Source organism: Trachinotus anak, unplaced genomic scaffold, assembly GCF_046630095.1.
Source record: "Trachinotus anak isolate AG129_WGS33_773 ecotype Australia unplaced genomic scaffold, CSIRO_AGI_Tana_v1 ptg000012l, whole genome shotgun sequence".
Classification (NCBI taxonomy): Eukaryota; Metazoa; Chordata; class Actinopteri; order Carangiformes; family Carangidae; genus Trachinotus; species Trachinotus anak.
This window is the reverse complement of record NW_027273863.1, coordinates 24,024,503-24,046,867: the sequence shown is the minus strand read 5'-3', so window position 1 is coordinate 24,046,867 and position 22,365 is coordinate 24,024,503. Positions and strand designations below refer to the sequence as shown.

At 39.9% G+C, this 22,365-nt stretch overlaps 1 protein-coding gene across 3 annotated transcripts in view; it reads right to left on the bottom strand.

The window, feature by feature from the left end:
• Positions 1-2,522: 2,522 nt before the first annotated feature.
• LOC139629602 (netrin-G1-like) overlaps positions 2,523-22,365 on the bottom strand; it is a 61,626-nt gene continuing 41,783 nt past the window's right edge. For 2 of the 3 annotated variants that reach the window (XM_071492323.1, XM_071492322.1), the window contains exons 4-7: positions 15,653-15,825; positions 11,940-11,966; positions 10,665-10,709; positions 2,523-3,786 (exon numbers count right to left, since the gene is read on the bottom strand). In XM_071492323.1, coding sequence (XP_071348424.1) covers positions 3,548-3,786; positions 10,665-10,709; positions 11,940-11,966; positions 15,653-15,825 — 484 coding nt within the window. In that variant the 3' untranslated portion in view covers positions 2,523-3,547. The remainder of the gene's footprint in view (positions 3,787-10,664; positions 10,710-11,939; positions 11,967-15,652; positions 15,826-22,365) is intronic. The other variant, XM_071492324.1, reaches the window with a different exon arrangement.

Below are 22,365 nucleotides of genomic sequence, written 5' to 3'. Positions count from 1 at the left end.
ATTTATGCATGTGTTCACCACCAATATGTATGTATGTGGTTGCTACCTTTGCTTTTTCTGTCTCTAATTCTGGTGTCAGAAAAAGGTAAGTTAAATATTCCCATGCCCATATTCTCACTGTTTGCAGGCCATGTGGAGGAATTATGGAGCTCATTTTCGCTCTGTGGCTAAGAATGTCAGTGTTGGCAGTGTGTTGCACCTGCTCTTGAGGCAGAGCAATGGTCTCCATCGAATTGTTCATCAACTTCTTGTGCCATAATCTGCATTTAAGTGCAAAAGACTTGGATTTAACCTTAAAACTTTCTTTGGCTGATGGCTAAATACAGCCCAAAGCCAAGAGCAAGTGTCATAAAACACCAATTTTATTGCACCAACATGTCGTAAAGGTAATTGTCTTTCTCTCTCACACACACACACACACTCACATGCACAGGCCCTTAAACACTGCTCTAAAATTTGTTTTTGTCCAACTGTCACCACAAACAGTCTCAAGTGTGCCACTTCACATTCTGCCGAGCGAGTTCAGAGAGAGCTCAACCTTGAACGAAACTATTAAATCACAGTGGCTGGTGCAACTGTAACGCCGGATAGATATGATGTTGTTACTGTATCTGGGGTAAGAACATAGTCGTTTAGCAATTCTGGTCACATCTGTGAGCTTAAAGGGGCAACTGACCTAAGTCACTGTTGGTGCATGTAGTTTATAATATTAACTGGGACAATTAAACATTGAAATTCTTGTTAATTTTGGAAACAGTGGGTACTTGATTTAAGACAGAGACAAAAGCAGGGATCTCATTTTTAGCCGTCCAATTTGTCACATGTAAAAAAGCAGCCTATCAGTGGCAGCTGGCAAGCTATTTAAACTGAGATTAGATTTATTAGCTGATCAAAAACAACGGTTTCCAACGGTCCAGGACCATGTAAAAGAGTCTTAAATATACACTTGAAATATCAAATAACATCGACATTATATAATAGATCATATTGATGGTTACATAGGCCTACATGGATGAAAATAAAACATGAAAATAAAGGAACACTATTGCAGCGTATTGCGCTAATTCTAACGTAGCCTAACCCTGTCTAGCTGATTGGCTTGTATAGTTATTAGCTATGTACTTAGACAAGCAAGACAAACATCAAAAGCTTTATTGATGTTTCACTTTAAACGTTACTGACAGAATGACTATGGAGTGCTTTTGGTGAAGCTAACACTAGCTCAGATCACGAGTTTGGCTGGGGTGCCGCTCACTGGTGCTGCGTGTAACAAACAAATGCAATCAAGAGCCGCGAACGTTACCCTTAACTCTGACGGCATCCAGAGCTGGGTTTACGCTGCAGGGAGCGTGCTCTTGTGAACTTAGCTTTTTTTTGTAACCCTTCCAAATCCGAAATGTTCCCTGTAATGTTCGTTCCTACTATTCGTACTAAGCGAATTAGCTAGACATGCTAATGTTTGCTGTGCTGGAGCAGATAAACATGGTATTATTCAGACTTTTGTTCTTGTGCTTTTGGTTTTTGATTCAAAATGTGTCTCTGTCTTGTTAACAGCTTTTGAAAGAGACATGTTGATTTATTTTCTAATTCAAATTAACTGACAGTCTCATAGTTGCTTTTATGCTGACTATGACCTGTTGTTTTTTTCACCCAAAAATATATTATTTGCTGAATAAATAACATCGATTCCTCTCTAGTTATGATGCACAGTGTATTAACCAGTTTCAAATCCCTCCTCTCAGTTTCCAAAAGTTGCTTTGCGAGGCTGCAGTCTCTCTCAAAAAAGCCATTTGCTACTTTTTTCATTGACAGTGTCGTTTAATGAGAGGCACTTACAGTAGACTCTAACACAATTAGGTGTTTCATGACAACCTCGGGAGGAAAATTAATCTCTCAAATGAAATTGGTCTCAGTGCTCAATATGTCACCCAGTGGGATGCGACTTCATTTCTATTCATTGACCCTCCATGAATTAAAGCTCATTTCCCGAAAGTGTCGCTTTGCTGAGGCTCCCGCAGCAGGATGCAGGCTTTCAACCGCACCAGCTCGGAAAACCTTCCCCTCTTCCCATTTGATTCAGGGATTAGATCTGATTACAGATTTGAGCTGGACAACCTCTGCGACAGCCGCGCAATCTCCTTTTTTTCCCCCCAATTCCTCTTCTTGTTAAATTTACATAAAGCTGATAGGATTTTGGCTTGAGATTTTTTCTGGTTCTCCCACGTTTCATGAGCACAAGAAGGACGGGTTACAGCACATTAGAAAAAAAACAACCTTAGGCGTTGCACCAGGAAGTTATTTGTTGACTGATATATTGTTACCAGCAACTGTTGCTTCAGTGAGTTGGTCAAAGATTGGCATTGATAGCGTTCATAAATCTTTTAAAATGACATTCAGCTATTGTCATTGGCTTATACCTTATATCTACAAACAATACACTGTTTAACTCTACACATCTTGTCTCAAATGTCATGTAACTATTTAATAAAATTACTACTTTTCAACAACAAGACAAAGACATGTTTCTCTTTTTCCCTTTGGTGGAAGTGTATTGTGTAGGTGTGTATGTAAACATAGTTTTGACAGCAGCTCTCAAATGAAGAGAACCATGTGCCACACAAGCAAAGAAATAATACAACCAAACTTCCTTACACACTCATAGTCCACATCTAGGACAGGTCGGCAGCAATAGAAAACAAGTAATACATCTTTTTGTTTTGCGTAGTCATGAAAATATCTGTTTTTATACAAAAATTAAATACAGTTACAGTATGTTACAACTTTTTTTTTTTTTTTTTTTTCCCGTACAGGTGAGCTCAAGCATGACTACAAAGCCTCTGAGAAAGAAAAAAAAAAAGACTAGATTGGTACTTGTCAAGGGGCTCGATAAGAATACATGTGCAGCATTTGGCAAAACAACAGACACCCTTCAGCAAAGGAAAATCACCAGAGTCACCAAAGCACAGGAAGGAGAGAGTGAGGGAGGGGGGGTCAGAGTGAGGGAAGGGGAGAGAGGAGAGGAGAGGAGAGGAGAGGAGAGGAGAGGAGAGGAGAGGAGAAGAAGGTAACAAGTAAGGAAGGAGGCAGTGAGGCAAGATGTTTTAAGATGTCCCCGTCCACAATATTTTTTTTTTAGTAACTTCAGATGATAACTTAGAAATCACGTGTCTAGTTTTGTACAGTTTGCTCTCAGAGTGTGGGGGTAGCTCTATCTGAGTCTCCAGTCTGCCTTTAATGAAGTATCAGCCAATGACATAATCACAAAGGGAGGGGCTCCAACCGATTCCTCTGTGACATTATGAGACAGCAGTGACTTCACCAAGCCTTTCATAAATCCTTCTATCATTCAGTACAACAGATCAATGCACAACCTGTCAGTAACTCTGTCACCCACCACTGTGGCCTTGGATATACAAAAGAGTTGCTTATACTGTATGCTGAGCACATTATCCATGCCCTTTGTCCTTCGTGTCCTTAAAGTTGAGAATTCAGTCTCATCATATGTGGTCTAAGGGTTTGGTTGAGGATGGGAGGCTGTTCAGGTCTCTCAGCAAAGGGAAACAATCAGCAGCGAGAGCACTACGAGGGTGAGGGCGAGCTGGCAGCCGATCGGGGGATGATGGAAGGAGGCCTGTCCAGACAATTGGTCATCACACTCCCCGGGGCCCTGGCAGCGAGCTCTCTCGCACAGGACGCCCGTGAAGCCAGGGGAACAATGGCAGCGCTGATGGTGGTGGCACGTGCCTCCGTTCTGACAGCGCAGCATCGCGTTGTCACAGACTCGAGCTGCAGAGACAAAGCAAAGAGGGCAGGGGAGACAGGAGGGGGTGATTAATAGATCACTCAGTGATAGGGCGGCAGAGAACATCAACAGGCAGGTTCACAGGGCACAAGCTGCCTCTTCTTGTCCTGTCTGCATCGCTCTGTGTCCTTAGAGCACAGCTGACACATTAGGGAGGGCGAAGCCAAGGACTTTTGTGAACAAGTGCAGAGAGGAAGAGGAGACGAATAACCAGGACACATACTGTATGAATACTAAAAGTGCAGCCCACAGCCTGTGCAAACTCTTTCCATGAATGATTGTTTATGACAGAAGAACACAGACAGACATTTTATGGATTTATGGGTATTTTTAGGCGTACTAAAGGGACTACAGAGCAAATAATCCAGGCAAAACAAAAGAGCAAACACGCTATGGCAGTGATGAGGTGAAATTAATGATTAGTGAATCAAAGGATGCCAGAGTATTATGAAGCAGTCCCTCTGAGCAGGACAGTAGAATTAAATGTAGTTTCCCTCTGGCACAATGACACTCAAAGAACAGAAAGAGGCGAAGACATGGGATGGATACCTGGCTCCACCACGCCACCGCAACCTTTGATATGCAAATAAGCATTTGCAGGTAATTCGACAACTGCGGTTATTTTCTTCTGTGCGGTTAACATTTCAACAAACAATACAACACTGTCAGAAGAAATGGATGTAATCCCCAGGACTGCATTGTTCTAGTGTCCACTGAACATTTCTTTGTTTTGATATAGACTGATTAAGACTACATAAGCTAATATTCACATTTCCAGACAAAAACTCACGACTCAATTATCCCAGGAAGCCTCTCTGCTGGCAGAGGTGAAATCCTGGAAGAGGTAATATTTGCCAAGAGATTTCAGTGTAATTGGATGTCTCTCCCTGCATAAATAGTAATCACATTCTTGGTTTTCAGTAATGTGGCTCATGCATCAGAATAAACTCAACAAATAATCATTGCTGCTGCCAAAACTGATTAAAACTGCGTTGGTATTGCATTTAACTTCATAATATTCCCACCTAATTCACACAGACACCACTTTTGCTTTAAATGGAAATTCCACCAGGGTTCTATCATCAATTTTGGATTTTCAATAATTTAGTGTCGTACAGTAATTTACTCTTTTAGTGGATCCACTTCCCGTGCCTCTCTTCTTCCTCTGCTTTTGACCACCCTGAGAAGATTTGGTGTCACGGCTTTGTTGTGTTCAGCTATTTTTATGTGTTTATGGAAAGATTGATAATGATAGTATTATAAGAGCAAATATCGCAGTCATTCAAACTCCTTACTTAAAATGCAGCTGTGGCTGTGGCTGTAGTGCATGATGGATTTCTCCCTGTATGACTGTTGAATACTGGTGCAAAATAATGAGTCTGGCAAGAAGCCACTGCTCTTTGATTCAGAGACTGACATCGAAACCTGACATTTACCACTGATGCTTTAGATAGATTAAAATTTTTCTGCAACGAAACTTCCTTAAATCGATGCTTGGAATGTGATATTGTGATGTTTATATTTAGCTGAAAAACACACACACAGACACATGCACAGACACATGCACAACAGACTCTGATATGCAAATTATATCATGAATAAGCTGTTTGTTTACATTCATTTTCGTTTAAAGGGCAAATCAATACGGAACAAGAAATTATGGTGCAGATGTATTTCAGCATGAGGAAGAGATTTTGGTAATTTTCATAATGAGAGGCAGTGTTGCAGCTGTAAAAGTGGTTGGATTAGAATGACTTTATTGTTATTATTGGCTGAAAAAGTCAACGCCTGTCATTCCCTTAAAGTGCATTGTCCTTCCAGCCACGGTCACTGCACTGTAATGATTTAAAGCTTGTTCATGAACATTAAGAATGTAACATTTAAAGTGAGTCAATAATTTGATCATAAAATGGTTGAAGTGAATCTCAGCTGCTCCCAGCTCTGTGGAGCATTATGGCATCTTTCAGCTCATTGTTTTAGTTTTGTGGCTGCTGTTTTGGTTCTCCTCCGCTGGGCTCATTGTGTTGTTTTCAGCAGCAGCAGGAGGCAGCAGCAGGAAAGCTTTTAAAAACCCACTCTACACTACCTGCTCAGCACCAAACAGGAGACAGACAAAATTAGCAACTAGCTGGTGAACATAGTACAGCCTTTAGCTGCTCAGGAGACATCAGAGACTAAAAACAAGCTAAAAAGACAGTGAATTTTGTACTTTGCCGCATAGCCAGACACACAACTACATATAAATGCTAAGGTTGCTCCATAAGTGCTGGGTGGGTATTTGGGATTTGTAAGTTTTGCTATTGCTACATAGGCAGCATTAGCATTAACAGCTGTTTACTTACCAGTCATCGCTGCGCTTACAAGACCAGAGGTTAAAATACCCCCTCTGAGCAGGGCGTCTTCCTCAGGGCAGACTACACACTACAGTGACTCAGTATTGGAAAGTGATGAAACCGTCTGATTGGCCGGGGCTAGCTTGATAGAAATAGAAGGAAAGCAAAAGGGTTGCTGGAGGCAGCTCTTGACAAATAACAGAATAAAGTTTGGTACTGAACTTGCATCTAGACTGGTAAGTAAACAGCTGTTAATGCTCATGTTGGCTGTGTAGCAAAGGGAAACTTTTAAATAGCTCCTTTCAAAGGTGACAATATTTTTCATAGCTTGTTTCTGCTCCTTCCTTAAAAATCTGTTATTGCCGGTTTAACTAGAAGGGCTCTCAGCCAGAGCAGACCTTCTTTATCAAACAACATACACCAGACTTTAGAGAAAAAAATAATTAATGTCATCATAAATGATCCAGATCTGCCTCAGATTTGATTGGTTGTCCCTGGGGCCCATGCCCCATCCCGCCACCAAGTTCAGTGCAAATTGGCTCAGTGGCTACTTTTTGTGTAGTCCTGCTGACAAATTAACAAACACTGGATGAAAACATAATCTCCTTGGTGGAGATAATTATACAATGGGGTCCATTAGAATGGGAGAGAAGTCTCAGACTTCTGGACCTCACTCTGCTTTATTTGTAATATTTATAATCAAGCATAACCCGGACCTGACCAAAAGCTGCCACAAAACACTGCATGCAATATAAGCTTAAATCCATTCCCTATGTCTCAGGCCCTGTCAGTCCCAGTCCAAGTCTGACAAGACTGGACCAAGACCTCTAGTCAGTCGTCTCATACCCAACAAAAAGACCACCTTACAAGTGCAAAAGTGTCTGTACTTGAACTTTATATTCATGTAAACAGACTCCTGAATCACCTCTGCTCTGTCCGCAGTGGGTTCAAACATTAATGGCCTCCTGGCTACACCCCAAAAAATCTGGTTTTCTTATTTTACAGCTAATGGAAAACACCTGCGCTGTGTGTTTTGGTAATCTTTTCCATGGGATCAACTGAGTCTCCACTGTCTAGTCTAGACATTAAATTTGTGCTTGTGGCTGAAGGATAATCTGTGTCCTCCAGCAGACCCTCAGGACCACTGTCTTTCTAAAAGCATCTGTAGCCCAATTAGTTTGCTTATATGGAGGCTTAAGCCTGGGGTGTCTTTGTGGGGCCACAGGGTCTGCCGCCATTGCAAACTACAATGTAAAATAAATCAATTATTCTCTGTCACTCAGAAAAAAACTCACATAGGTATTGGGCATGTGAGAAACAATAAAAAGTTGGTATCTTTTTTTTATGGATAAAATGAAGATGTCAGTAAAACTTTGTGATGTATGCTGTATAATATTATGCATTTATGCATGCACAGTAGTCATCTGCATAGCTAATTCAAATGTATGCCTTTTCATTTAACTGTAACTGTGAAATATAAAATGTGATTATTATCAGATAGAGTTTATGGAGTCATAAAGAATAATGATAATTTAGTATTACACTTCCATAAAATTGGAGGACTTACAAGGGATGCATCTGAAAATGCATCATCAAAATCACAGCAGCAGAGCCTGAAGTATCCTTACATTTGGTCCCAAGTAGGCTATAGTTTAAACCTCCAAAACACTGAATCCTCCATTTCCCACAATGCAACTCGATAGTGACTTCCGTTTGACATTCCTTCTGAAAAATACCAGTGTTTTTTTTTTTTTTTTTTAAATCAGTCCTTGCAGTCTGTAACACAGGCTATCTACTAAAAATATGTAGTCTCCAAGCCACAGCTGAAATGACCTTGATGACATCATTAGGGGTTATTTTTTCAGACTCTGGGAAAGCTCCCTCCAGAGACACAGAAAACATTATACAACTGTTTCACAGGCTGAATAGTACACTGAGCTAAGCTTGTGTAAAATTGCTGGGTGTACCCTTACTAATACATAATAAAATACAATACCATGCATATCATCATATTTTGAATGATTTTCCTCATACAACAAAATACAACATTATATTAGGAAATCAACAACCTTGCCCTGTATGACATCACTCACTGTGCTGGCTGCATGTGACAACACAGCAATTCGACTCCTGGCTAAGTGCTAGCTTACTCTCACTGAGACATATGTGCACCTCACACCTCTGTCGGATGTGTGACATTTAGCAGTATAACTGTTATGACAGATCCATCCTTGGGCCTTGGTGTTGCACGAAGCAACATGGAGAAAATTCTTCTCAACAACAGTATAACAGTGATAGACAGTGAAGACAAAGAACTGAATTAAATTTCTTATTGCTGCTTGTGGGACTTTTTTTTTTACATCTGTTTTTTGAAAACTATTTTTTAATGTAATCTTGTCTTGACAGACTGTACCACAACCTGTAACATACTATTGATTTGACCATTGTGTCACTTAGTTCACGTTCCATCCGCTACTTTCTGAAATATTGGACCTACTGCTGCTTCTATTGTGACTTTTATAGAGGAGCTGTCAGTCTGTTTATGTCCTAAACATGCTCAGGCAGTTCTCTAATCCTCTCATCTGAGATGAGAGGATGTCCTCACATACTCTGATGTCTCTTGATGTCCTTAGATACTCTGCAACTGAAGTCTCTGCGATACAGAAAATCACAGCATGATAACAAACTGAAAGTCACAAATCGATGTCCTGCACCGTAGCTCCTGTCACTCCTTTTGTGGAAGATTGGGATTTTTTGAGGTGGAAAAAGAGCCTATTGAATGGCCAACCTTTTTAAAATTGTCAGTTCATATTTACAGATCTACTGTTACCTAGATCACTCAGTTGTGTTGTAATCACAAAGTTTGAAAGTAGCTTTTAGAATTAAAGATTAAAGACCATGCAGATACAGCAGCACCTTCACTTCATTACATACAGGGGAATAAAATGATGTTTATTGTGATTTATTTCATATTTTTAAAGGGCCTTTATAACTATAGATTCACCAGTGCAATTAAGTATAAATGGAGACAGTTTTCAGATACAGGATCTGCTAATTATATGCTCTGAGATAGAATAGTGTTGCTTCAATTACATTGGATCAATACCTTTTGCCATGATGTCAGGGTAAGCTGAAACCTGCATTCAGCCATGCCTCCTGTTATCATATTAACATGCAGGCTTCATCATTAGTCAAGACTTGAAGCTCAGTATAAATTGTCAGCTGTTTAGTAGCACTTGACAGTGGCAGGGAACACTACTGCATCTAAAGACAGAAAGTGCTGTATGTTTCTTTTTATTCAAGAACGAGCCCTGTGTTAGGAACTGCTTGTCAAGTCAGAGTAGGAATATTAAATAAAAAACATTAATGTTAGCTTAGCCTTGCACAAAGACAGAAACAGTTCACCAGAGTTCAAAAATATGTCTACCAGCGCCAATTAGGCTTAATAATTAACTTGAAGCTTGATGGCTCATAGTATGTAATGAGATATATTGTGTTAATTAATAAGCTTTAAATGTACTGGTGTGCATTTTTTTTTTTTTTTTTTTTTACTTTGGAGAGTGCCAGGCGAGCTGTTTCCACCTGCTTCATGTCTTTATGCTAAGATAGGCAAGAAAGCTAATAAAAGTATTTCCCAAAATGCCTCACTTTTCCCTTGAACTACTAAAATACTTGTCTGTCATTATTGGTTTTCACACTGCTTTATCTAAATTCTACCTGTTACTGCGAGAGGCAACTACATAATGATTACTTTTTACTCCATTGTCACAAAATCACGGGTGCTAAAGAGGTGTCACAGGGCGCTTTATTTATGATGAGCCCAGATTGAGATTTTTTAAAGCTTGTTATTTAGCCATGGTACTAAACCTGAAACAAACAGTTGTCAGCCACTTAGAAAGCTTTCCTGAGATTGGTTTAGGTTAGATTTTTTTTTCAGCTCTGACTGCAGCAAACACTGGTTTATTTTCATAGATACATCCCGTCCCCAGATTTTTGTGTCCAGAAAAGAGAGAGAAATGCCTTTCCTTGATCGTGGAAATCCTGCGACTTTACACTCACTACACAGGATATCTGGGCCTGAGGATTAGCTGGAGATAGCTGGAGATCAATCTACATAACCCCCCCCCACCCACCCCCCGGAGTCTCTTCTCTCCTTCCCTCTCCTTCTCCTCTTTCCTTTTTTTCCTTGTGAACATGGCAGGAAGGGTGCACCCCCAGAGAGCATTCTGGGTAATTAAAAAGAGGGCATGATCAAAGAGGTTAGGAGGCTGTGGACTCAGAGATCACCAGGCATGTGGTCCATTCCCTACAGTGTTCTCACAACAAAAGGTCTGCCTTGTAAGGACCAGCGTGAGTTTGTGTGCATGCATGATGAAAGCATCTAGACTTTGGGAAAACAACCTACCGCATACTGTTATTTGCATATTCTACATTACACTTCCTCTCCCCCAAATTGCCAATCAATAACCAATCAATTCTTTCTTTGTAGTGTTAATGTCATGCTGAAGTTACAAAGCCTATAAGCCTACCTTGGTTACGATTTGCAACACCGAGAGATGAGGCATTTGCTCGATCTGTGTGAAAACGGGAAAGGTTATATATTACACTGAGTTGTCATATAATTCATGCTGTTATGTTGTAAAGCACAGGGACAGCATGCATAGATGCTCGTTTTTTACAAGAATTAGTTTTTTATCCAGGCTGATTTGCCTCAGAATTACTGGAAAATTTTGGACACTGTGTTTGGAGCACTAAATGAGCTAATGTATAATAATGAATAATGTACATGCAGCTTAAATGAGTGATTTTTACACAAGACAAAGGCAGAGACGTGTACATGTGACAGCTGCTTCTGTTATCCAGTATGAGAAGTCACCTTCAGGCATCAGCATGCGTAGGGATGCATGGTGGGAACCACATCTTCATAAAAGATGTTTTTTTTTCTGTCCTCTGGCTAAGGGCAAATATCTGTTTTTGCGCTTAGAGCAAATATTCTAGTGTGGAAGGAAGAAAGCATTCTCAGGAGTGCCCGCTGATACACTGGCCAGACATGACAGACTCTACTTCAGTATGTTGTGAACTAGAAAGTCATTTCATCTTAAACCTCATTCGTTAATTATGTACATTTTGCAAACCATGCTGCGGAGATTTTCCCCACATTGTTTCTACCTCAAAACAATGGTTAGTTGGAAGGTCTCCTGCTTTTCCATTCATTTCCAGACAATACAAAAATCAAAATGCCTCTTGTGGTATGTTTTTCAAAGCTCCATTTTCATTAAGTTACCTGCCCCTTGATTTTAATGCTATATATGGAAATGAATGGAAATCAGCCATTGGTTTCCCTTTATCTCCCAGAAATGCAGGACAAAAATATTTCCAAAATATGAAGCAGATCCACATGGCTTGTAAAACTGTTAGCAGGACTGTGAAGCATATGAACTGTAACAATTGGCTAAAAATGGCAAAATTTGGTATCATTTATTTTGTTTCTCAGAACTGGAGAGACATTTTCTCTTCTTTTAATTGTCACTATTAAAAATGCATTGGAAATTTTTTTTCACACCATGCATTGGTTCACTTCCTTTAATAAAAGTTGGATATTAAGATGTAATTCTACATTAATGCCTTGTTAGGATCCTTTCCCACCCCCACCCCCCCCATTGTGGAAAACATACTGATGAACGATAATGGTAATGTAGGCCACAATTTCTCACAGCAACGCCATCAGTCAAACAAGAATTAGTCATCACTGAGGGAGGAAACCATTCATCAGCATGCCAATTTAAAAAGTGTGATCAACTTACGCACTGGTCCGTGATTACTGGGAATACCTGCAGAAAGAGCAAAGACACAATGTTTCATTAAGGCGTGTACTTATTTCATTCTACCCTTGAAACTTCAGACGTGAAACTATGAGAGAAAACATCTTGTCCTGTTCTCCTTGAATAATGAAAGCCAACTAACACTTATCCAATTGGTCTCCACTGTGTCCACTGATTAGCAGCAGCCATGGCTTTCCAGAGAACTTGACCAATGCATGGTCCAACATCCGCCTTCCTCTGATGATAATAACAGGTCTGCCAGTGACAAAATGTCAAGAGAATCAAAACTTTAAATACGTGAAAAGTCTTTTTTATCAGCGTTTTCTCTGTTTGGAATAAACATGCTGTCAACAGTTTGTTTTCTTTATCTGCTATAGGCTTATCTTAAAAGGTAGATAATGGTCACTTTTCTGTATCATCCTTCAATCAGTGAATCTCTGTATCAAATGATTCATCTGCAAATACTTTAGTGTTTGTTGTAGTCGTCTCAGATTGTCAGGTTCGCGGGATTACCTGTCGAAAACTGAGATGAAACCAATCAAATAAACTGAAGAGGAGCAAAAATATGTTGAAATGTTTATCTGTGACTGTCAAAAGTCTTGACTGTCTGTTGATTACAGACAGTAAGATTGGAGAAAAATTAATATGTATATTTCCAAGAACTGAACAAGGTCTTGTCTGTGGCCTGGAGCTGACTGATGCAGCCTTTGTCTGAACTACACATGTTATCAGAAACTGGCTGTGGATCCACCACCTTTGTGTGATGTTAATGTCATCAGCAGGCAAATCCTACCCCACAATTAGTCCAATTTCTGATCCTTTTCATAAGCTTTATCGCTTTGTCCTTCTGTGATTATGTTTCTGTGGGCCTTTCATATTGTTTGCACCCTATTCATCACTTCATTACCAGTTTGGGGGCTGTCACAGCAACCGTTGGCAAGAGCACAGGACTGCAGCAGCAGGAAAAAACACAGATTTTAAGCTCCAATTTGCAAGAAACCAAGCGAGCTACAATTCTTAACCAATAGCTGTTCTGTGTGAGAAATGGAGGGCAAACAATATTGCCCTTTGAAGCCAAAACACATTCTTCAGTCTGATCAAACTCTCTGCCCTAACCCCTCTTAACCTGTGAACCTGCTTTGGAACACAAGATGAGTTGTGTTCCCTGCAAAGTGGACTGTCAACATAATTCTCCAAGTGATTCCTCTTCTGCTCTGCAGGCAACTTACAGATTTTTATTCCACGCCTCCTTTTTTTAGGGAAGCTTTGGATTTAAATCAGTCTCACTCACTCTCTGCTGCTGACAGCTATGGCCCATAGAAACATGGAGCTCCATTTTGGGCTCTAATTTATTAGATGAAGGGTCACGTATGTCCATATATCTACATGTGCAGGGATTTGAATATGTAATAGACCTTGCCCTGTTTCTACCTATGAGATAAATGACTTTCATGATTAAAGAGGAAGACTTGATGACAGATGAAAGCTATTAAACCATAATTACATTTTGCACGTTCAGCATATTTGTCTTGATACGAGGGCTGTATGTTTAATATCCTCATAGGAAATATGAGCTTCACATAATGGATAAAGGCATGTTACAAGGCCTGGGCTTCACTTATGAGAGAAATAAGAATAATTCAAGACAAAAGTGTGTTCATTCAACACCTGGGGGACCAATATCCTTACGTCACTTCCATGTGCAACATTATTGCATTTTATGCCACAGCCAAACAAGTGCTAATATTGCTTTTGATATGGCTAGACCTTGGTTTCATCGGTTCAGTGCAGATGCGGCCAAGTGTTGGATTTTTTAATAACGGCCTGTCAATCTGACATTGAGCACCACATTACATGGAGACTCATAACACAGGAGAGGTGCAAGGGTAAATCCAGCAATATCTCCTTAGAGTTCACAAACGTTCCCACAAACAAACCCCCCGCACACAATCAAATGTGTTGCACGTGCACAGCGGCAGACACACACTGTTCTGTGCGCCCACATGCATGCACAGACACAGACTCACAAGAGACACACTCCTGCCAGTGACTCCTCCTGTTCATCATCAAACAAACAGCCCAAAGAAAAGCGAGAAACAGCACTGTTACTGCACAGATTTACTCACACATAATCAGCGGATCAATAGCAATATCATATCTCTGTACAAGTCTAATCAGAGAATTCAAGTCAGACAATCAAACTGAGTATCTGAGAAACCTGCTGTCAATCCCAGCAGACTGCTACCATGAGAGTTCCTGACTGCAAGGCTGAATCAGTGAGAAAGGAGGACCAGAGGGCTAGATCTTCCACCATCTGGCCTCGCCTGGCCGTCCACCACCACATCCCTGAGTGGCTGTATTAGATTTATTGAGGCAATGAGCCCCCTGCCTCAGGCATGGGATTTGATAAATGTGACTCAACTCCCGTCCAAGATTATAATGGGGATAATGCAAAAGAGCACCTTCTGCCTCAGAGATACCATGTGAACAGGCAGAAAAAGATCCAGCATTAGTCCTTGCTTGTCATGGAGTTGAGGTAGGAATGCTAACATCAGAGTTAAAGAATGACTGTAATACTGAACCATTGAAACATGAAACGGCAGACCACTGGTTCAAAATCTGTGCAACAAGACCTTATATTTATATAACAAAACAGGTCATTTGACTGTTTTGCTCAATAAATGACTTTTCTTGGCCCTTATGGTCAAGAGTTGGTTACGATTGAGCAGCTAAAACATCTTGGTTAAGTTGAGCTTGAAGGTTCAGTCATCATCTGACCAAAAAAATAAAAAATAAAATACAAGGTCCAACTTCATTATTATTTCCAAAGCTGTCACTTAAAATCAACACTTAGGTCATGTGATATCAGGCACAGGACAGCTGAGCGACCTGGAGGAAGACCTGGAGATGACGCTGAGCTTTGGAAACAACCAGTAAGTTTGGACTCGCTCTAAGAATTGTTTCTCAATCAACTGGGTTAAAGTTAAGAAAAGCTGGCATGATATTGAATGAACATTGGCAAGTGGCACAAATTTGCGCCCAATTGAGTTTTTTTTTAATTAAATGCAGTCACATCGTCTCTAAACTTTGCTTTGTGTTTTGTCTGAATTCACAGTAAGAGACTCTGTGACAGCTGAACATCACCATGCTTGCTGCTCTGCTTCTGAGATAGGATGTCATTATTTGCATGATTGCAAGAGTTAGCCTCTTGTGGCAACTTAAACATTGTTCATTCAAAGAGCCAATTGCGAGTCCTCTTACACAACAGGACGATTATGGTGGAAGTCCACCACCCAAAAAGGAAGCACTCCTTAATTCCCAGCCAAATGACATGCAGTATACTTACATGTTCTGTAGTATCCATGTCAGCTGTGGTTACAGTACATATTTAGCAGTCTGGCTTTACCAAACTAATGACAGTGCTCACTTGGGAAAGCTGCAGCTCAGAGCCAGAGAGCTGATGAGAGGTATAATAATCCCTCAAGGGCAAACAAAACTAAAATCAATAAATAAATGAATAAATAAATAAATATATAAAAAGATATGGTGTTTCAGCCTTCATCAGATACCAGTGGCTGCTGTGACTAGAAGGGAGATACAGTGGTGTGTTGCTACCAGCATCAACAGCATCACTTGTAAATTAGCTGCATGTCCAGTCTAAATCTTTTGAACAGTAGAAATACTGATGCACTCACATATATTTGCAGTTCCTTTGGGTATAGGGAGGTAGGAGCCCACACTCCAGGCTCTTCCGTGGTAGTGCCTCTTACAGCGGCTGCAGTCTGGCCCTGTGGTGTTGTGTTCGCACTCACAGCCCAGCTTCCCCTTGTCGAACACACAGCTGTTGGCATGCAGGTTGCACTTGCACCTGAGACAGAAAGATAACAACAAAAGACGGAGACATGAATAGGCATCACTGGGCACCCATTGAATCAATTCCTTCTGGAGGGGATTACACTAAATCTGCCCCTGCTGCGACGTTTATTTGAGCCTTTCATATTTTTTTTGACGGGGTAAATTGAAATCCTGGTGTGTTATCTGACTTGGATTGTGCCTCCACAAAGATTCATTAGGCTCTCCTTTTAAAAAAAACAAGGCTTCATTTGTTGCTGCCCCTGCAGAGAGAACAGCGATGCAAACAAGGTCACTTTGGCCACTCTGAGCTAGATTTGCTAATTGAGCACAAAACATGGATCTGATAGAGAGATGATAGTGAAAAGAGAAGCGGCGTAGCCTGAGAATTCTCTTTTTTCTCTTTCTTCAAAGTTACTTTGTTATTTGGCAAGGGAGCCTTCAGGCAGGAAACCCTACCGGTCGGCGGAGCTGGTTTATTAGACAGAACTGTGGCAGAGTTGACAGATGCTCCTGACAGGAGAGGAGAGAAGGCCTGACGGCTGTCAACACTCAGCCGAACCCTCCCCCCGTTTGACCACATGGAACAAACGTGCTTGTATTTCCAAGCTTGTGGAAAAAGAACAAATTGGTTGCAGTTTGAGTCAGACTTGTGTGCGTCTAACAACCTGAAGGAGCAGAGAGTCAACTGCATACTCGCAGAGTAAAACCTTTTATATTTCAGTGAGAGTTGTTTACTCCAAGTGAGGAGCTCTATCAGAGGAAGAGCAGGCTATGTTTGCTGTCACAGAAGATATTACAGTTTCATATTCCAGTTGTATTCCAAATATAATTCTCCATATTTGATTTTATTCCTAAGAGGGGAAAAGGTTACAACCAGTGACCTCAGCATCTTGGGAGGTTGATAGAGAAACAGTTGGGGAGGGAGCCATCGAGAGGATTGGACACAGTAGACCTCCCCCAGGGTTTCGGCGGCTTATGATTTCACATCATACCTATGTTTGTTTTTACAAAGTGCTTCCGAGGGAAGATTTTTCCCATTTGAGGCAGAAGGGCTGGGTATCTGTTGCCTACAATCACCAGCGAACATGAGACAGAGAAATGACAGCTGCAGTCAGAAATACATCCATTCTAATTGACTTCCTGGCCTTACAGTGACATCTCACATTAATGATGGATAACTGCGGGAAACAAGGGAAACTGTACCCTGTTCTGCATAGCTGATAAGCAGCTGTAGAAAGTCACTGCATAAGGTCTAAAGTAATGTTGGTGTCTGGTAACATCACTCTGTAGGCAGCACTTTATTTTAGTCCCTCTTTTTTTTTTGCAGTTATAAACACTTCTCACAAAATGTGTATGGCATGTAGAAGGTTACTGTATAGCAAAAATGCTCATCTAAAAATGAGAGAATAAATAAATGGATATGGATATAAACACATGCACGTATGAATATGAATATTTAAATCGAATATCCTTATAACATCTGTCTGCAATTTAATTTGAAACCTTTATTTTCTGATGATGCACAAATGCATACAGGTACACATCCTTTCTGCTGTAAGTTTAGGGTTCAAAATACTTAATGTGTAACAATTAGATTAAAACAGCTTTTCATATATTGTCTTACAACAATTTCACATCACTTAATTACTGTTTAAGCACATAAAACATGTTTTAGCTGATTATAAATGTATTTAAAATGACTACGATCATACTGTACATCATTCCAACTATATTATATTGTGTCTTTAACTGTTTTCCACATAGTTATGGCTGTGTCAAGTAAAGACTGTTAAAAGATACATTTATATACATTGAAAATAATGTTTATAGCTGTGTAACAGTGGTTATTAAAAGAGTAAACGTAAGGTAGAGATTAAATATGCTAAATAGTTTAAACTTTTGGGCCAAAACTTTTTTAATTAGTTAATTAGGAATCCATATTTTTAGAGGGATACTGTGAGCAGTATTTTGTTAGACATATCTGTGATGTGAGTTACTCACTTGGTAACAAAAGCACCTAAAATAGCACAGGGGATAGTAACATCAGAACCAGTATATGAAGAAGAAATTATACAATAGGATTCTGACAATTTTCAATGACTAGAAGTTCATAAAACTTAATATAATCTGAAGGGATCATTGAGGAATTCACATAAACCTTAGAATATCATGTAAACAGTCATGTCTTCAGTCATGCCAGGTTTGCAAATCCATGGGATTTCCCACAGCAACAGCAATGGAACAGTTAAAAACAACCCCAAAAACCTAAAAGAAAATCAACATCTCTCCTCGGGTTGAATGCTGTCTCACAATATTAGCAGCCACATCACAGCAGCTAAATGCTGCTGCCTCTTACCACACATTCCCCATAGTCTTTAACTTTTTAATCAATTAAAGTCTCTGCTCCATAAAATTAATGACTGGGTGTAGCTCTTCTGCCATGCAGACAGCGCCAGCTCCCTGAAGTCAAGAGCGATGAGATTTGACCTTCCACTTAATTAAAAACCAGCAAAATCTGGATCATCGGGCCCAACCGGTGCGGGTAGCACACTGATAGAGTAGAGGATGTGGACTCAGGGGAGCTCTGGGATGTGATGCTTTTGCCGCTGGCATTGTCATATTGAAATCAGAGAGTTTCTCTGTCCCTGGTTTGGGTCACAAGAGGAAAGAGATCCCCTGTATGTCCACCCTTTTGAACTGGCACCATTACAGAGACACATTTCATAAAGTTTTAATGACCTTTTATCCCGTGTTCAGCCCGATAGCAATTGCTATTATCCATTATCCAAACAAGTGACCCTCCCCGAGGAGACATTAGAAATCATCTAGCTTCTCTGTCCTTCCCATCAGCTGTGCTCCTTCAGCTGGGGGTAAAATGCTCTTAGAGACAATAAAAAGAATGGTGTGATGGTATAAAGTCTAAATGTGTTATTGTGCGCAAGAAAGGGTTTATTGTGACTTACTACTACTTAAAGGCTCAGTTAACTCAAATTACAAAAAAGCCCCACATTTTCCCATTTACCTCTAGCGGTATCTGACCACACAGATATTTTTGGTTGTCTTAAACCTGCTAACACCCACTATCATCTGGCTTTGTTGGCAATGGGAAAGGGAACATCGGCATTCACACTGCATTAAAAAATGATTCTGCAGTCATGGATATTTATCAGCTCCTGCTCTAAACGTGACACCCTCATGAACACATAAATTTTTGCCCCTTTTCCATGCTGTGTAAACAGACCTGTCACCAGACCAGCATAGTGCTATTAAACCAGAAACACCGCAACTACACTGTGCTCGGGGCTGAGCTCAGTAAGTTCCAGAAACACACAATGACCAAACCAATGCATCTCACATGAAGGCTCAACACTTAAAGGTGCACTACAACACTATGACAGATCCATTTTACCTGTCAGCCCAGCAGCTAACAGCTCACCCTCAGCTTAGTTGCCTGCAATTCAGTTTAAAGCTTGTCCAAAAAAGCCTAGCAACACACATAAAGATAGATATGTTTAAACTTTGGTCAGTATTGACATGTTACACATTGTTAGTTCAGATAGATTCTCCACAATTCAACTGTTCATTTTACAGAAGTAAAGTATAGTTTATTCATATTTACCAGCATCGTAAACCAGCAATACAGTGAAATGGTAGAGACTCCCTACTTTGAGGCAGTCATGAAGTCCAATTGTCTGTCTTTTTCTCAAAAGTTTATATTCCTTTAGTCCTTCAGGGTCCACTGATCAAAAGAATGAAGAATTTGTTTTTTGTCATAAAAATATTCTACATTGTGAATATTGTGTGAAGCCCATTGCACACTGTTGGGTAACTTCTTTTTCTTCACATCTTTCAACATAAAAACTAATTTTTCAAGTTCTGGCTGGGGGGCCTTTGGGTATCCTTGTTTTTGTCCTGTCACTTTGCCAGCTGTGCTATGACTGACTGAAGTCTTGATTTTCTAGCTTAAACCTCTGGACAGAAAAAGATAAACCCTTTGTGATAGTTCTAGCCTTGAGCCTTTGGAAGGCCTTGAGCAATAATTTTTTGGTCCCACCCACTATAAATTAAAATGTAATTGGTTAATTCATCTGCCACTGTCTTCAGCCCTTCTGTCCCGGTTATAAAGTTCTGACCAATGAGTGAAGCAGCTAACCTTTTCACTTTTTTCATGGTCAGTAACCCTTTAATTTGAAGCAAACTTGACAGAAAATGAAAAACTTTAAAATTAGACTTAGATGATAATAATTATTAAATAAAAGAGATTAAATATAACATTTAAAATGCTGATATGCTTGGCCTTCTCTGAAGGCCTAGAAGGCCCTGAGGGTTGCCCACTGGTTGAATTTTATAAATGAAATTTTCCAATGCTGTGAACACCACAAATGAAATGCCATTTACCTTCTTTGCAGTGGTGCGTCACATACACACTTTACATCTCAAAACCTGAGCAAATAAAGGGAAAAGTATCTGCAGGCTTAAATCCCATCTATGGAAAGTAAGAAAGTATATGTTATTTTTTTGTAATTTGAATGGACTGACACATTTTCAAGTGTTATCATAGCCTTAAAGAAAAAGACTGTATCTGATTTTTGCTGCACCTGGTTAGTAATGTGATACAGATACTGGTGTTGATTCAAATGTAACAATCTCTACAGTGAAGAAAGATGAGTTCGGGATCTAGTTTATGTTGATATTCTGGGGTAGACAGCCGCAGTGCCCTGTGTCTGCTCCTCTGGCTGCTGCTGAACCTTGGCTTCTGCTAGCTGCTTGGCACTGTGTTGACAGGCTCACTGTGTCTAACACAGCTTTTCTTCCTTGTGACAGCTCCTGGCATCTCTGATTCAAGACAAGAGAGGTGCACAGAACTCGTTAAATAAGGACCTCAAAGAAGACGAGTCTGAACTGACAGGTTAGGGAAACTTTCATTTGTGGGAAACTTTTATTTGCTAATTTTCAAGTTCAACTATATGGCGACTTTCAAGGAAAATAACAATAAAATCACTGATTCAATTAAGTGTAAGTGCTGCTTCAGATAAATGACTGTAAATCTGTAAATACATTTTTTCAATGTAGTAATCTTTGACAGTGCAAAACTCCCCGGGGTAATTGTGGATAAATTAAGAGTGTGATATAACTACAATTTGTTGCAATACCTCTCAGATAAAGTCACAGCCAATAAATGACAGTGATCTTGGTATCAAGCAATAGTAATGTTTGAATAGTAAGAAATTAAGGTTGTTTCTAGCAGTCAAAAGAGCAGATAAAGAATGTAATAGAATTAAAGTTACAAAAAGGTGATGTCCTGTTCACTGGGCTCATTCAGTAGAGAAGTCATTATTGGAAAATTTGCATGAAAATAGTAGGAGGATATATGTATATTAAACCTGTTTATTTTAGCCAGTATCTTCCTTTAGCTTTTGTTAAATACCTTGCAAGTCCTCCCACGGGTGTTTACACTTATTTGCCTTAATTACACTTCTCAAGATGGTGTGGGCGTGCACAAACTGTGCTTGATTGACATGTCGCTTACTTTCCAGTTGTAATGTTGAAAAAATTACACTGTTTACGTTTGCAGAAGCCCTTTTCACGGATATTATTTCAGTACGCCACAGGTATAAATAATAGAATTCCTGATGGCTGAATTCCATTGAGCTGCTTTAGTTTCAGGGTCCTCGCCTTGTGCATGCAGACTGTCACACTAAATGCATTACCGTCCACCTGTTTTTACGACACTGTGCTCCCATAAACAATTACCCCTTAGGTTGTTTGTGCAGTTTATTTTGACCCATAGTACTATTATTAAGTGACTTCTTGCAGTTGTGTGAGACAGCGTCAGTCCCAAAATGACATGTTTATGTTAAAGTGAAAAGGCCTTCTAGGGGCAGCAGGAAGTATGACAGGATCGAAGAAGGAAGTCAGCTGACTTTACATAGTGGGAAAGTCCACGAAGAGAGGAAGCTGGAGAGACTGTTGTTCTTTTTCTGTTACTGACCGATAGTGAACGTTGCATCTTTTAACCATGTTTGTTCAAAAAAAAAATGTACTTAACAAATGACCTAATTTCCCTAAAACCTAACCAAGATGGCGTGGAGACAAAATGTGCTCTTTTTTTGCTTGGCTAAGGTGTTGGAGTATCGATAAGAACAAAATGTGCCTATTGTGCACTGGAAACAGATTTATCAGATTTAAATGAATTGAATTTTTATGATTATGAAACATGCAACTTAAAGGGTTTGGGTTAGCATTACTGAAAAGAAGAAAGATGGTGGCCAGTGAAAACAGCACATCTGTGTGGACAGATGAGGAGACTGTAGTTTATCTCCAGTTAATACATCAAACAAACTGCAACTTTTCCTTCATATTGTGCACACACTTAACCACTGTCTGAGGTTTCACTGGTGCTCTTTTACTAATGTCACCTTGTTGCGGTGTCTGCAGTGTCTTAATGCCACATGACTGGACAATTATCTCTGATGAACCAACTCCTTATAATTGTATAATGTTAATAGATGGAAACATGCATTAATGCACATTTTATGCACAGGGACACTTG